At 32.4% G+C, this 17,483-nt stretch overlaps 2 protein-coding genes across 2 annotated transcripts; both read right to left on the minus strand.

The window, feature by feature from the left end:
* Positions 1–12,827: 12,827 nt before the first annotated feature.
* LOC107647743 (receptor-like protein EIX1) lies at positions 12,828–14,226 on the minus strand. Its single transcript, XM_088491513.1, has one exon. It carries the CDS (start codon positions 14,068–14,070, stop codon positions 12,928–12,930), a length of 1,143 nt encoding a protein of 380 aa, XP_088347639.1. The 5' UTR covers positions 14,071–14,226; the 3' UTR covers positions 12,828–12,927.
* Positions 14,165–16,671, minus strand: LOC148563129 (receptor-like protein EIX1). The gene is made up of 2 exons (XM_088491185.1): positions 16,668–16,671; positions 14,165–15,810 (listed from the first exon to the last, which is right to left on the minus strand). Exons 1-2 carry the CDS (start codon positions 16,669–16,671, stop codon positions 14,165–14,167), a joined length of 1,650 nt encoding a protein of 549 aa, XP_088347311.1.
* Between the last annotated feature and the right edge of the window lie 812 nt (positions 16,672–17,483).

Raw genomic sequence — 17,483 nt, forward strand, 5'->3', positions numbered from 1 at the left:
TAGGACAGGCATGCATCATATGCATTTGTATGCTTTGCTTGAGTTTGAACTTGTTTTGGTTTGCCTAATTGCTAAACTGTTCGTAACTGCTACTTGAACTATTTGCTGTAACTGCTGCCTACTTGTGCTTTCCTTGTCTGCCTTGCATGTGTTTGTTCTGGCGTGCTACATTTAAGATTGAATTTCGGTGCTGAATTAATAATTGTGTTGTTTGATTGCGTGGTTAGTTTCTGATTGAGATTTTCTTATAAGAAAAGAAAGGTTTTGGAATTTGTGAAAGATTAAACATTGTTCCTTTGAAAAAGTTTTTAAATGATTTCTTATGGGTTTTAAAAGATTCATAAGGCAATGATAACCACTGAGCTTGAAAACAGTTTTCTTATTAAATATCTTCTTATGACAACTTTGAAATTCAGTGGTGAGACCGTGTGGTTAGGTTCTCACCCCCTACAGCTTTACCTTTTCAGGAACCGGAAGAAACGTTATGAAGAGTTACACTGCGTTTGGCTTACATGTTGTATTCATTAGATTATTTTCTTCCCTCGTCTTTGTTATTACAAGTTTGTAAGAGGGATAGGAATTGTATGTTTTATATGTATAATATATTGAGTTATTTTGTAAGGAGTCTTGTATATGAAACTATGCCTGCTTGTATTTTTCTTAAGATAAAATATTTATTTCTAGCTTTCAAAGAAATCAGCAATACAGTGTCGAGTTACAGGCTCCTATTTTATTATTTAGTATGTAAAGTAGTAGTAATACTTCTTGTTATCAGAGTGGCGCAGCCGGAAGCGTGACTACTGATAGTGAGGATGTTACATTGTGGTATCAGAGCGGTCTTTCCTGTAGAGCCTGAGGAATGGACCGGTTATGCTTCAATTGCATACTCTGAGAGTCAATCATGTAATAGGTCTTGTTTGGATAACGAGAATAGAGCTTTATGCACATGACAGTCTATTGATTAATGCCATTAGTCTTGCATTGCATAATTTCTGGTATTAAGTTTGGCCGGCTTAACACTAGTGAATTATGTTTGTGGAAGCACCAATGGGTTATCATAGATATTATGCGAGTTATAGAAAATGCAAATCGCGGGTTTTGGGAACGTGAGGTGTTAATTTTTGAGGCTATTCGGTTAGGAATCTTGAACTCTGCGAATATCATGTATCTTGTTCCTGTGGTATGCTCTAAGGATTTTCTTTGCGATTTTTTTTTTTTGAAAAGTGATCGGATTATTTTCCAACCCTGCCCTCCTGTTCACATGCGCTTTTGTTCGATTCTAACTACATATGTCTTCTTAAAATTCTTAGTCTATTTACCTTCTTTATTCAGGCACTTCCTCTTGAGTCATGTATTCTTTCATATACCTTTGAATTTGTTTTGATGCAGTATACCTTTTTAAGTTTTTATTCCGAGTCCTTTATAAACAAATTGTGATTTAGTTTTTCTCTTATTTGACGATAATTACAGCCACACTTCAAATCTTAACAAAATCGCTTTTGATTTGATATATATATATATGTTTCTCTATATAACCTTAAAAGTTCCTTATAGAGTTTAAAACTAAATGTTTTTATTATCTCGCTTGTTCATTCACTGATTTATGGAGATATATTTACTTTAAATACAATTTGATTTTCTAACTACTTTATTAAAGTTTTTACAAATGTCTTTATTTGATTATGTATTTAAGTATTCTCCAAAAGAAAGATTTTTGCCTCTTTTTAGTTGACTTTCATTTGACAAAGTTATTTTAAAGTTAGCATGCGCTATTTTAAATGAAGTTTTGAAAAGCTTCCTTATTTAGCGGAAATCTGTCTGTTTGCAACGCACCACTTATTTCTCTTTATGAATTTTATACCCTTTGATTCAAGCTTGAATTTGTTTCGGTATAAAGAATGATCTCAAAATTTTTAAAAAAAAATGAAAAAAAATAGTCATTGACCTGAGCTGTCTTTATTTCTGGACTTTGTATTCTATTTCAGTCGGAACTTGTTTCGATCAATATATTATTTTTTCTTTTATTCTTTCTATCAAGATTTTCTAAATTAGATTCTTTCTTAAGATTATTTGACTCTTTAGTTTCATATTTTACATTTTGTGTATTCTACTCTAACCATATTCATTAGTTATTTACATTAGTTATCTTGTAGATTCTTGAAATCACGGCTTTTAATTTTGTGTTTCTATACATGGAAAACGTAATTCCTTGATAAGCTTCAAATTTATTTTACTATACCATACCTTATGGCGTTCTTCTGAGATTTTGTTTGGATCTTTCTAAAGAAGTTGATTGAAGCGTCCTTTGCCTAATTTTATCCACAATCAAATTTTAAATTTTTTTTTATGAGAATTGTTTTTACTTTTACATGTACCTCTCTACATGAACTTCAAAATTTCTTTATATGGTTTAAACCTACATATTTGCAATATACGTCTACTCCTTTTCTGATTTATAGAAGATTTCACTTTTGATTCTTTATTTAAATGTAATTTGATTCTTACCAACTTTGTTACCGTTTTTATGCTTATCTTTGTTGGTTATGTACTTAAATGTCTTCCAAAACTCTTGAAGGAAGATTTTTGTTCTTATTTCAAATGACCTTTATTTTACAACCTTCACACCACTCCTTTCAAGTAGAATATGTTTTGATGTAACGCAAATATTTATATTCTTCGTGGTTCTTCTAAAAAATGTTTAATTCATATCTTTTCTTTTTCAAAGGTAAAATAATCCCTCCTTATGTTTTTCCGTTTCTCTGTGGACATGTTATTCGGTTATGTTTTTATACATTCTCTTGAATTCGGTAAACGACGCCATTGACTTTGATCATTTTTCTCTTGTAAATCTTACACTTTCGATTCAGCTCAACTTTAATTCTGATAAATGCAAAATTTTTCTCTCATTGTTTCCGTTGAAGTTCTTTAAACTCTCAATGCGTCCGCCTCTTATTCATAAACTACCGTTTGAATTTTTCAGAACGTCTATCCTTGTCATTATACTTCTCTTTATAAATTTTGTACTCTTTGATATAACATTGGAATTGTTTTGGGTACGATGCCGACCCTTGAATCTTTGAAAATGTAAAGTGCCCCTTTTTATTATATTGCATTGGTTTATGTGTTCTAAATTGTGCCATTCAATTTAATGTGTCGTTCCCACTTCTTTTTCCTTGGAGTGTAATTTAAATTTCCTTGCTTTGTCATTTGTACCTTACGCACATCTTAACCGTTTACACTTCTGACTATGTTAAAACTCTTGCAACACGGCTATTGATTCCATATTCCTCCCCGAACTATGAAAATCCCGTCATCATTTGAAGTTGTTTCGCAATAATGCGTCACCATAGTCTTTAATCATTCCTTTTCTATGAAATCTCATACTTCTTCAACTCAGCTTGGATATGTTTCAAACTAATGCGTTGATTTCCTTCTTTTTGATCCTATTGAATTTCTTTGATCCAAAGGTTATCCTTGAAGTTGTCAATTAATTTCTTTCTAGCAAACTCCATTGTTTGAGCATCCTTGTTTACCTGCAATTGCATTTACTCTTTCAAATTCTCGCGAACACGGTGCTTATTATCCTTTTGAGTATACTCGAGATTAATTTTAGTATCTTGTGCGATCGTTAAACTTAATAAATGGCACATTAGCTCTTTAGAACACGTCTAGTGAACGCAAAAGGTGAAAATTTGTAAATATACGACGTTGCAGGGAGTTGTAGAACCTTATTACATGCGAAAGATTTTTGTTGAGGTTGGGTTTGTGACCATTAAGATTTGCAATGTATTTGACGAAGTTGAGACCCTCAGATGAGTTGTTCGATGAAGTACAGTTAAAAAAAAAAAAAGGGTAGAGATAAGTTATGTTGAAGTTGAATAGTTGAATATCTGAAGTTAGTGCGAGATCAGTGTGCGAATATTAAGTATGAAGTTAGTGCGAGATCAGTGTGCGAATATTAAGTATGTCGTTTTAAACACAGCCTGTTTTATAATCTTTCACCGCCTTGCTTTACCATTATATGTTTGAACCATGTCATCATTTGTATCAAGTTTGCTTTGTAATTTCTATCTTGCAGTTACAATACTACCCTTATATCTTTATGCTATATGATAATCAAAGTATTTGAAACTATATAAATATGAATGCTAAAGTTCTTTGCTTTTTACACAAAGTGTTAGACCATGTAACACTTTCTGTAATATGCTAATTTTCGAGGACGAAAATTTTTATAAGTTGGGTAGGGTGTAAGACTCATAATTTTCGAAAAATATTATTGTGAACTAACTTCAATTTATTTATTTATTAAAGATTTTAATTTCAGAGATTATTTTATTAAAGCTAACTAAATCAATTTTTGATAATTAAATGAGAAAATTTATCTAATTTTACAATTATTGGGTAATTTTCATATTTAAATTATAAAGTTTAGAAATCGTAAAATAATAAGAATTTATATGATTTGATTTAAATAATTGTGATTCTAGAAATTAATACTTTAATTTTTATGAATAAAGAAAATTAATTATATTATCTATAGTTGTCGAATTAGTATTATTTATTTGAGAATAATTTGTAAATTGATAATTAAATAGTATTTTTAATAAATATTAGTGTTGGATTAAAACAGGTTTTCAATTATCCTATTACCTTTAATTTTATAAAATTGTTATATTACTCATATGAATTTTATCCTAACTCTAAATTCCCAAATAAAACCCTAATTTTAACCAAATTAATCCTAACCCCTAAACTAACCCTAGCCACCACATTCATCTTAATTTTTCCTAACCTAATCTGCAAAAGGGGGAAACAAAAGAAAGGGAAAGAAAGAAGAAGGGGGGGGCACGAGAGGAAGAAAGAACTGAGAGGATGAGGGGGAAAGGAAGGGGACGGCGCCGGCGGGGCTGGGAGCCGCCGTCGCCGTCGAGTCATTAAGAAAGAGAGAGAGAGAGAGAGGCCGCGACTGGAAGGAGAGAGAGAAGCTGCCCTGCGTCTTGCTGCCGCCGTCGCCCTCATCCCGAATCGTCGTCATCGCCGATGCAGGGAGAGGAGCCGTCGCATCGTCGCCGCTGTTGGGTCGCCGTGCTATCGTCAGAGAGCAAAGAGCGTACGCGAAGAAGGAGAAGCCCTGCCTTCGTGTCCGCCGTCGCCGCCTCTGAATCCTTCGCCATCAAGCGGAGCCACGGGCAGAGGGGAGAGATCCGTGAGGAAGGGAGGACTGCGACCCGTCCAGCCGCCGCGCACAGTCGCCGCTCGTGTCGCCGGCGCCATCCTCGTCAGATCCGCCACCTCCGAAGCTTCTGGCCGCGCCTTCGCCGCTGGAGAACGCCGCTGCCGCCCAGAAATCGCCACTGAAGCTTAGGTCTACTTGTCACCGCAAGTTTCTCTGTGGTGCGCCGCCGTCAGCTGCCGCCGTGGCCACCACTGAACTCTACGCTGCCGTTAGTCACTGATGGAGGTATCTTTGCTGCCTCTATTTTGCTTTAGGTTCTTCGCTTCCTTAAACTCGTTCTAATTCTCTACTTTTACTCTATTTTCTGCTACAATTAGATTGAATATTGATGCTAGTGTTGTCGTGGGACTGTTGAAGTTGCTACTAGTTCTAGTTTTGTTATCCTGGTACTGGTCTGATCTTTCTCTTAGGTTTGGTCCATCTGCATGTTCTGTTTTATCACTAATATGGTTTTCATGTTCTGATTTTAATTCTAGTCCTTACTTTGTCTTGAATCCCCAGGGTTGAAATTGCTATTAATTCCTATCCAATCTGAATCTTTTATTTTGCTGCAACCATGACCAATGCGGTGAAGATTAACATTACCGCTACTGCTGTTTCGGTTGCTGCCATTGCCGTTCTAATTGCGTGAGAGTCGCATCGGCTACCATGAATTAAAAGGAGAGGGAATTATCACGATAAATTTGTGCGAATTCAGTTAATCGAGGTAGGGATTTTCTTACAATCTAATTTATATTACAGAGTTGTGATAAATAGATATTAATGTGAGAGAACATATGCCTATGATAATAATTGTCTTCTAAATGTGGTTGTTTGCTGGAGTGAATGATTGATTGCTTGATTACTTAAGTAGTTTGTGATTGCTGAAAAGAAATTAGTTTGAAAGGTTATTTAGTTGATTATTATAAAAATGGCTTTTCTTGGTTTTGAAGCTATTTTTGATGATGTAAAGGAATTGACTTTGGAAATGGTTTAATTGAGTCAGTGACTTTATAAATGACTTTATAAATGATTTAGTATTTAAGCTGGTTTGATTTTAAAAAGAGATTTATTATGAGCACTGATTCGCTTTGAAAATAATTTGATATTGGAACTAGCTGAATCTTGGAAAATGATTGAGGTTTGGAAAAGGTTTGAGAAATGTTTGGATGGGACCCGAAAAGGGTGGCAGAATCCAAGTTTTAAAGGAAATGCTGCCGAAATTTTATAAAATTAGAAGTTTCGTTTGAAGTAGTTATTTTAAAAGGTTTAATTTTAAGCATTATATGATTTAAGATTACTTCAATTATCAAAGGAAAAGTTATGTTTTGGATTGAGAATTGTTAGTGAACGGAATGGAAAGAAAGATGATGAGGATTTCTTTGAAATAAGGCTTTTGAATGAATTTTGAAATGAGATTTGGATTAATAAATGATTATGATGTTGAGAATGTTGAGATATGATCTTTGAATTATTCATTTGGCTTATGAATTTGAAATATCTGAGATACGAGGTTCCCTGGATTAAGTGCCGTGGCTTGCCACCACGTGTACCAGGTTGAGAACTCGATACTCTGTTGACCCTACGACGTAAGTGTGACCGGGCACTATATAAATTCCCGGGAATGTTACCCCCATTGAGCAATATTGATTATTTAAGAAAAAGCTATGCATAGACTCATGGGGATGCACGTCGGGGGACAGTCTAAGGACAATTCAGACTTGTCGGGTTGGCTGGATAACCGACAGATGAGCCTCATCAGCCATAGGACAGGCATGCATCATATGCATTTGTATGCTTTGCTTGAGTTTGAACTTGTTTTGGTTTGCCTAATTGCTAAACTGTTCGTAACTGCTACTTGAACTATTTGCTGTAACTGCTGCCTACTTGTGCTTTCCTTGTCTGCCTTGCATGTGTTTGTTCTGGCGTGCTACATTTAAGATTGAATTTCGGTGCTGAATTAATAATTGTGTTGTTTGATTGCGTGGTTAGTTTCTGATTGAGATTTTCTTATAAGAAAAGAAAGGTTTTGGAATTTGTGAAAGATTAAACATTGTTCCTTTGAAAAAGTTTTTAAATGATTTCTTATGGGTTTTAAAAGATTCATAAGGCAATGATAACCACTGAGCTTGAAAACAGTTTTCTTATTAAATATCTTCTTATGACAACTTTGAAATTCAGTGGTGAGACCGTGTGGTTAGGTTCTCACCCCCTACAGCTTTACCTTTTCAGGAACCGGAAGAAACGTTATGAAGAGTTACACTGCGTTTGGCTTACATGTTGTATTCATTAGATTATTTTCTTCCCTCGTCTTTGTTATTACAAGTTTGTAAGAGGGATAGGAATTGTATGTTTTATATGTATAATATATTGAGTTATTTTGTAAGGAGTCTTGTATATGAAACTATGCCTGCTTGTATTTTTCTTAAGATAAAATATTTATTTCTAGCTTTCAAAGAAATCAGCAATACAGTGTCGAGTTACAGGCTCCTATTTTATTATTTAGTATGTAAAGTAGTAGTAATACTTCTTGTTATCAGAGTGGCGCAGCCGGAAGCGTGACTACTGATAGTGAGGATGTTACATCTTATCTATCCTATTTTATGGTAAGTAAGTCTAGTTAATCTCTTCTTTTTAATAGTATAATTAACAAAAAATTATAATTAAAATTTTTTAATAAAATATAACATAATATAAAATACAAATGAAAAAAATTAAGTCAAATTACAGACTATTTCATAATCCACAATAAAATTCAAACTTAAATTACCAATACACGGTTTAAGATTTAACTTGGAATTTTATACTGAGTGAATGGATTGAACTCATTCTCACATAGAAAAATGCATCAGTTTGAATGTTTTGCTAATTAGTCCCAGTGATGTACGTCTTGTATTTTTTAAGAATTTGTAGTTCTGAATTATTGTTGAAACTCTGGGCTACTTATAAACCATAAAGTCAATAACGTTATGCGTATGAGTAATTTACATACCATTACCAAAGTTCTTATATATAAGTTCTTAGAGGTGGAAAGATAGAACTCTTATGTGCTAAGATTTTATTAGAGCTTTGTAATCTTTTTCTTGTTATTGTGTGATTGTATTGCACATTCAAAATTTTACAATATTTTAAATATAATTTTTTAAACAATAGTTGTTAGTCCAATTCTGCACTGCTCCACCAAAATTCGCAGATTCAACAGTACAAATTTAATGGACTTTTTTGTTTGATAAACTCAAAATTTTAATTTGATCTATTATTTTTAGCATAGACTGACTCAGTAGGTTCGACCCATTTTAACATCCTAACCTTAAAACATATTTCCTAAACACAAAGATGTACAAGCTTCATTAACTAAATATGAGCAAATTCTGCCAAAAACATCAAAAAGATTATCGGTCTAGAAAGTTTGAAAATTTGCTTTCTACTTGTTATTTTATTTCAAACAGCAGACAACAGAATAATAGAGCAATCAAAAAATACAATGAGAGAAGTAATTAAGCTAAATTGGTCTAATAGTTAGTTTGCTAATTTATTTAAGTAAAGTATTGAGTGCTTGTTTGTGTACCATTATTTTGATAAAAAAATATCTTTTTTCAATGAAAAAAATATCTTTTTTTTATTTTTCAGCGTGTTTGGCAAATTTCTAGTAGTAAAAGTAAAAGTACTAGAAAAATTAAAAAAGAACATCTTTTTTGAGAAGATGTAATTTACATATTTTTTTAAAAGATCTTTTTCTCTTAAAAAAAAAAGATGTTTTTCATGTAATAAATAAACAAAAAAGTACTTTTATATTGTTATACCCAAATATAATTGATAAATAAAAAAATCTTTTTGCATGAGATACCCAAACATAAAATTACTTTTACTTTTTCATAAGATTTTTTAGAAAAAGATAACTCGAAAAAAGATCTTTTCTTAGAAGCTCACCAAAACAAGCTCTAAGTGTTTAAATCCCACTTTGTGCATGCAACAATCTATTGGACAATAACAAATCCTTAAATGGAGTTCTCATTTACAACAAATTAATGAACAAGAATAAATCTAAAAAGTGACAAAGACAAAAAAAATAAAAATGAACAAGAATAATAATTAAGATTTGTGTTATATTTTTTATTTTATTTTTCTTTTTTTGAGATTTTTAGATAAAGAATTTAATTTTAATTTTTTAAAGTATAAGAATATTTTCTCATAATAACAAAAAATTATTTAATTTTTTAATAAAAATATTTAAAAGAATATATTATCTATTTATCATAAATTATAAAGATTTTTTAGTATATACAATGATATAATAATTTTTTTAAAATATAAATATAAATGCTGACATGGATAGTTATATGTATAAATCAACTTTAATCATATTTTTTATATAATTTGATTATAAATATGAATGTAGTATTTTATATATATATATATATATATAGATAGAGAGAGAGAGGGGTATGTATTGATTACTTTTGTATTTAATATAGTTTAGTTATTTATTGTAAAGCTGTCAAACCGGTCAGACTAACCCATTTAAATTTGATCCGCTTTAGTACAACTTACATGGGTTATATAGCCTGACTCGTTTATTTTTTTCTTTGTTTATTGAGTTTTAATTCTATAGCCCTTTAAGGCCAATCCGATGAATTAAACGAGTTTATCAATTTATTTTTTTTTATCTTTTATGAAATGAAGTACGGAGAGAGAAAATTTAACTTGGAGATTGAGTGAAAGGAAGCAAAAGTAATTATATTATTATTGATAACTAATATAAAAACAGGAGATTATTTATATAAAAGTTCAAGAAAAGTGTTATTAGCACAATATGTACTTTAGCTACTACATTAGGATATTTTAGTAATTCTTGTTCACTAATTAATTACACCTTTTATTATCCCCTCCCAAACTCATGGCGGTTGAAAACGCAGTCTGAGTTTGTTTCAAAATTTGTAGTTGTTAAAAGAGCCACGTCCATAAAGTTGAGGAAAAGATTTTGAGCTGCGTACTTCAGAGGCAGTGATTTGTGAGATATAGACTTGTATTGGTGAAAGATCAGTCTTTTTGAATCGCTCAACAATATCCTCCTGAGCCATCAATAATGCTTCTAAATCGAAAATACTATAAAGGAGATCTTTTGCAGTCACATAAGTAATAAAATATTCATAATCCTGATTTAGGCCATCAAAGATGATATTGATGTATTCATTAACTGTAATTAGCTCTTCTACAGCATTAAATGAGTCAAGAATTTTCTTGATTTGTAAGAGGTGGAATCTATTTTTTTGATTGACTTCGATTGATGTTGAAATTGTCGAACTCTTGCCTTGATTTGTGATACAAAATATATATAAATTCGTGCCTAGATTTTGTGTGCAAACTTACACCCAATGACACGGTGCTGAAATGGGATTTTCATGAAAGTAAAGAGTCAAAAAGTAAGGTTATAATCGTTAGTTCTCCATGACTTATATACTATTGATTCTTTTTGTGCTATTTCATCATTGGTGCTGTGTTGAATCTTGTATGAATTTTGGATAAATCAAGATGATCCTAAAATTCCTAGCCGCAAATCATTAAAGTTGTAAAATAGCACCAGGTCAAGAAATTATTCTTTGAAAGTTTCTGAGAAAGCGGAATAGTGAAGCACGGAGAGAGAAAACCTAACCTAGAGATTGAGCAGGAAGGAAGCAAAAGTGATTTTATTATTATTATTGATAACCAATATGAAAACAGAAGACTATTTATACAAAAGTCCCAAAAAAGGCTATTAACACAATTTACACTTTAACTACTACACTATAATATTTTAGTAATTCTTTCTCATTAGTTAATTACACCTATTATATCTTAAAAAAAAGGGACAAAAAATCAATTTTTTTTTTTGGAAAAAATTTATTCTAACAAAAAATTTGTCACTTTTTAAGTTAACTATTTTTACCGAGTTGATTGGACTTTTGATAGAACATATTTGATAACTACATTTTGCATGCTTAAATGTTAGAAGCTATGAAGCACGGATTCTCTCTTGGTGCCGGCGTATTCGTGTCGGACGCAAATCCGACGCCGACACGCGGTGGATACTTCAAACGAGCGTATCGGCGGCGTGTCTTCTTGCGGTACAGAATTTTGGTGGAGCAGCTATCACGAATCCGAACGAGTCCGACTCGATTCAGATGTTCATGAGACGGATCATTCTGCTTGCAAATTTTCAATTGATTTTGTGATTTTATGGTCCGATTAATCAATTTTTTCTTTCTAATTTTAAAATATTCTAAAATTAAAACAAATCAAAATTTAAATTTAAAAATAAAATAATTAATAATCAAAACCTAAATTTACTTACCGTTTATCTTTGGTAGCTTACTTACTCACTAGTTTAAAATTTTTTATTTTTTTTAATAATTACATAATTTTAAGACTTTTTTATGCAACTATATTTACTCTTATATTTATAATATGATATTTTATTAATTTAATATATTATTTAAATTTTAATTCACAACATCTCCTAAACGTATCGTATCCAATTTTTTATAAAAAGAACGCGTCAGCGTATTCGTGTCGTGTCGTGTCCGTATCGCGTGTCGTATCGGTGCTTCCTAGCTTAGAAGTGCTTCACGCTCACTTGGAATGCACTCAATCAACTCAGACTCAGAGGATAGGCAATAAAAATGAAGAAATATAAGCACAATAATAAGCATGGAGTGTGTGTGTTTGGAGACATGTTTGTATGTGCTTAATTTCCACCTTCAACTCCTTTATTTCTCTTATTTATAATGGCTAGTGTCTCCGCTATTAGTGTGTAGTACGTGGGTTAGTGCTCTCACTTTATGCTTCGTACCGCGTCCATGCATGCTACGTACCATTGGGCCTCATCAAAAGCATAGATCGAATTGTGCAACAAAAACGTGATTCAACGTAACTTTAATTCATTGACTATGCCTTTGTCTACTTAATTAAAGGAGGCCGCTATTTCAACATACCAGCCAGGTTCATAAATTTAACATATGCTAGCTAATCATTATATATTTATTAGTAAAATTGTTATTTTAACTTACGATTTTATAATATTTATTTTTAAATCAATAACTTCAATCTATTAATAAATTAAATAAATTTGGACACAGACGAGAGACCACAAGTGGGATTGATAATCAGACACCGTCTTTAATGGTTTTTGTGTAATAAATTTCATCATGTTTGATCATATATGTATGCATGCATTACGCCAAATAAACAATTTAAGCTTTAAGCAAAAGTAAATAAAATAATTATGCCAACTATGCAAACATTACTTTTAGAGAAATATTCGATGGTCTATTTTTTATTAATATTAGTTAATATCTTATTTTTATACTATTAAAATTTAAAATTTAGATTTAAAAATTTTATTTAGTTTTAATGTAGTTAAGCAGTGAAGTCAATAACTTTTAAAAAGCTTGGTAGTTGGTAGTATGGGAAAACTATATAACCTTGCTCATCATCAGCATTTCTAAGCACCGCAAAATGTCTGAAAGCCAATGATAAATCTAAGTCACATTGTTATTATTATTATAGCGACAACAATACTAACTGGATTACATTTTAACAAGCCAAGCAGGACAAGTCCATATTCATTTTTATTTCCACTATTACAAGAAAAGGGGAAAACAAAGAAAACATTACAAACTCATCACATACACACAAATGAAAAACCAGAAAATTAAAACATTAGAAACATAAAGTCACATACATGATTGAAGTTTGTACCACATGTCATCAAGAAAACGGTAATATGCATACCTCCATGATTTGAATATGAACAATGGACCAACAAATCCCCAAAATCCCACTATAAATCCAAAGGCCACACTCACAAATAACCACTTCACTCCATCATTCTTTCTCTCTTTTTCATTCTCATCAGGAACTTCCCCCTCCATGGTACACTTGAGCAGCAATGGTGGACCACATAGCTTGTTGCCTACAAAACTGGATGCTTCAAAGCTTTGCAACTGAGTGCCCGTTGGGATTTTTCCCTCCAAGTGATTGTAGGACAAGTCTAGCTTGTTCAGGAAGTTCAAGTTTGTGATGCTTTGAGGGATCTCCCCTGTGAGTTGGTTGCCTGAGAAATCAATGGATTCCAATGACTCCATATTGCCAATACTTTGAGGGATGTGACCAGTCAACTCATTCTTGGACAAGTTCAAATAAATCAGACCAGTTAGGTTTGTGATTTCCATTGGTATTTCCCCCGACAATTTATTAGATGAAAGATCAATGTTTTTCACTAAGCCGAGAATGTTGTTGTACTCAGCATCTTTTCCTTTCACCCATAGGATCATGCTTATAATATCACTTCCATATGCCATGTATTTTTGGATGGATGAACTTGCACTAGTTTTATTTATCATGGCACTCAAATGGTTCAAACAATTTGGTATATTGCCTGACAAATTATTTAGTGCAAGGTCCAAATCTTGGAGAAAATTCATATCACATAATCCTTTGGGAATCTTACCTGAAAGATTATTGGATCGGAGCCGAAGAAATTTTAAATTTACCAGCCTTTCTCCAATCCATCTAGGAATATTTTCTGTGAGGTTATTTTCTCCAAGATCCAACAAAATCAACTCCTTGTTTTCCTTTAAACTGATAGGAAATTTTCCTGAGAGTGTGTTGTTACGTATCTGCAAATATTGTAGCCCTGATAAAGAGCCCATGGAAGAGGGCAAGCTTCCAATAAAATAGTTGCTTTCTAAGTTGACATCCATTAGTTCTGGCCACATCCTCCAACAGTTGGGAATTTCTCCAGATAAGTTGTTTGATGCAAGATTGAGGATTTGTAACGTTTTTGGATTGTCAGATTTTTGACAAAGAAAATCCATTAATAACCCATAAAATGAATTATGTGAGAGATCTAGCCAAACCACATTCTCACTCACAAAGGGTAAATTTCCATGAAGATGGTTTGAGCTAAGATCAACTGCTCCAAAAAATTCTAAAATCTTTAATTCTTTTGGGAGCTTGCCATGAATATGATTGTGAGACAAGTTCAAATAAACAATAATGACATGTTTCCCAAAACCAAATGGGAATGGAATCAGAAAGCCCTGCGTTAGATAGATCCAAATATGCAAGATGATTTTGTGACCGAATCCATGATGGAAAGCTTGGACCTAGCTTCCAAGAGCTCATTTTCAATAGAAAAAGTTGAAATTTTGGTTTCCAACTGGGATGCACTTTCAAAGTGAAATTGTTACTTGATGCTGAAAGCACTTGTAAAGTAGTGAAATTGGCAAGGTCATCTTCATGTACAATCCCTTGAAACAAATTGTCATCTATGGCAAGAGATAACAATTTAGTAGCTGATGCAAGAATTTTAAATGGATTTCCAGTAAGTTGATTTGTGGAGAATCTGACAAATCTTAATGAAGAAAGCTTTGTGAATGACTGAGGAATTTCTCCAATAATGTTGTTGCTGGAGAGATCAAGCATTTCAAGATTTTGAAACATTCCAAGTTGATTGGTGAGGTGACCTGAGATTTGAGAAGTAGAAGCCACAAGACTCTTGAGTTGTTGAGAAAGAATTTGTAAGATTTCAGAAAGTTGTTGATTGCATTTGAGATATGAGAAAGAGATGTGTCTCAAATTGCATAGCTTTCTAAAAGAGGATGGTATTGCTCCTTCAAACAGATTGTATGACAAATCAAGGCTAACAAGAGAAGTCAAATTCCCCAAAAGAGTTGGAATTTCTCCTTCAAAGTGATTGTCTGACAAATCAAGGGTAATAAGAGAAGTCAAATTCCCCAAAGCATTAGAAATTGTCCCAGTCAGATGGTTATATCCTAAGTTCAAAGATTTGAGACGATGAAGACCGTATAACCAATCTGGTATATGGGATGAGAATGAATTGTATGACAAATCAAGATTTTCAAGCATGGTAAGGTTTTGAATACCATCGGGAATTGGACCTCCAATATCAGACGAGGCATAATAATTTGAATCCCATGTAAGAGAAACAAGTTTGTTTAACTGAAAGACCCACTTGGGAGCAACAGAAATGGTGAGAGAAAGCAGGGACGAAAAGTTAAGTTTGGATGGTTGCTTATAATCACCGAAAGTACAAGCTTGTAAGTTTAAGTCTTGCAAAGAAGGGAGAGCTTGCATAGTGTGTAGCCAATTAAATGATTTGGATAGGTCAACACCACTCAAATCAAGATATTCAAGGGAGGTAAGACCCATAAGCCAATCAGCATTTTCAACAACCAATGATTCATCATTATCATACCTTTGGAGGCCAAGATGGATTAAATTGGTGAGATTGCCAATTTGATGTGGAAGTTTTCCATAGGCAACATATGAGAGGTCAAGATAGAGCAAATTAGAGAGATTCCCAATCTGATGAGGAATCTTCCCATAAAATCCAGAATCAGAGAGGTTAAGGTGAGTTAAGGAGGTGATTCGAAAAAGAAAAGTAGGAAATTGAATACCTCGAAAACTATTGCCGCTCAAGTCCAAGTAATTCAGATGTTTCAATTCAACAAGAGAATCATTTATCGCTCCACTAAACCTGGACCTCTCGTAAGCGAGCAAGACAGCAATGGGTAAGGGATATTCAACATATTCTAATGATATTCAACAGTATTAAAAAACACTAATAATAACTAATTAATAACTATAAATCACAAAATTTGCTGACCCTTAATACTCCTCTTATTAAAAACGCCAATATACAACCTTTTTTAATCAAATAGAACACAAAGTGTTTGTAATTTAGTATTTAAAATTTGTTTAAACACTGAGGAATGCAGTTATTTTTATCTGGACTCTAAAATCTAATAACATAATTATTAAATCTTACATTGTCTAAAATTAAAAATCTGATAGTCTTTATAAATATAAGATAATTTTTATCTCTTGAACTAATTTTTGGAGTAAATTAAACCCATTTAATTTCTTATATGATATTAGAACAAAAATTAAAAATTGTCATTGGATCAAATTCACACCACAACAAATTCATCAAATTGTCTTTAAATTTCATGCTCCAAGTAGGGCTGGCAATTCATACCCTACCCGTGGGTATCCAACCTGGTCCAACTCGTTGCGGGTAGGGTAGGGTACGGTCCGGGTATGCCTGCGGGTAGGGTAGGGTAGGGTTTAGTGTGTACCCTATCCTACCCTACCCGCACCTCGTATATAACACATATTTTATAAAAATTAGGTATATAGTGAAGGAAGTGAGAGTTGAACCCAAGTGAACAACCACTAAACTAGTTAGTTAATTTAGTAATTTAAAGTATTAGTTTTTTATTTTTTATGTTATTAATATGTATAAAATTTGAAATGATTAAATTTTATATTTACTTTAAAAAAATTTGATATTTCTGCGGGTAGGGTATGGTAGGGTAGGGTAGAGGTTTAATAAAATTTTCAACCCGCAGGTAGGGTTAGGGTAGAGTCCAAACCTACCCTACCCTACCCATTGCCAGCCCTAGCTTCAAGTCTTTGTATAGTCCTGAGCGTAAGAGAATTGTATTAAGTTTCATATTGTCTAAAATTAAAAGTCTGATCATTTTTATAAATATAAGATAAGCTTTATTTATTTCTTAATGTGTTTTTGGAGTAAGTTAGACCATTTGATTTCTTATAATAACGTAACATAAGAAGCCTATTATTTTGGTTTTGATTCCTTAAAGTATATTCCCTACTATCCAAAAACACAGAGGCACAAGATTCATCGGCCTAGTCACTAGTAAGTGCATTATTCACCAAGTAACAACACAGCAACGCAACGTACATTGTTATGACTTATGAGAGGAAGTTGAAGGGGTTAGTTTAGTGTGTATATATATATATGAAACTATGCAAGAATTTTTGTGTAAAACTCAAAATAATATATATTTTACGTTATAAACGGATGGAAGTAGCGATTATTAGTAATATCAACGTCTTCGAGATAAAAGTTGGTTAAGGCTCGATGTTATTGATCGTGAAATATTCTTTATTTTAAAAAATATAAATAAATATAGAAAATTAGTGACCTCAGAAAAAAAAAAAGAAACTCGACGTGTTATCCACACTATTAATTAACTTTAGAGTCTTTGTTTCTTTTTTCTATTCCCATTTGGATGTTAGTAATAATGTATCTTTCTTTTCTTTCATTTGGATTTTATTATAAGTCCTTATTCCCTGTGAATGAACGATTATCAAGAATTCCAAAGCCAAACCGTGTGAAGTTGGAAACTTATTATGGAAGAACCACTCAACCATAATGTCTTGATAAATCAATAAGAAT

Source organism: Arachis ipaensis, chromosome B6 (assembly GCF_059453495.1).
Source record: "Arachis ipaensis isolate K30076 ecotype BB chromosome B6, ASM5945349v1, whole genome shotgun sequence".
Classification (NCBI taxonomy): domain Eukaryota; kingdom Viridiplantae; phylum Streptophyta; class Magnoliopsida; order Fabales; family Fabaceae; genus Arachis; species Arachis ipaensis.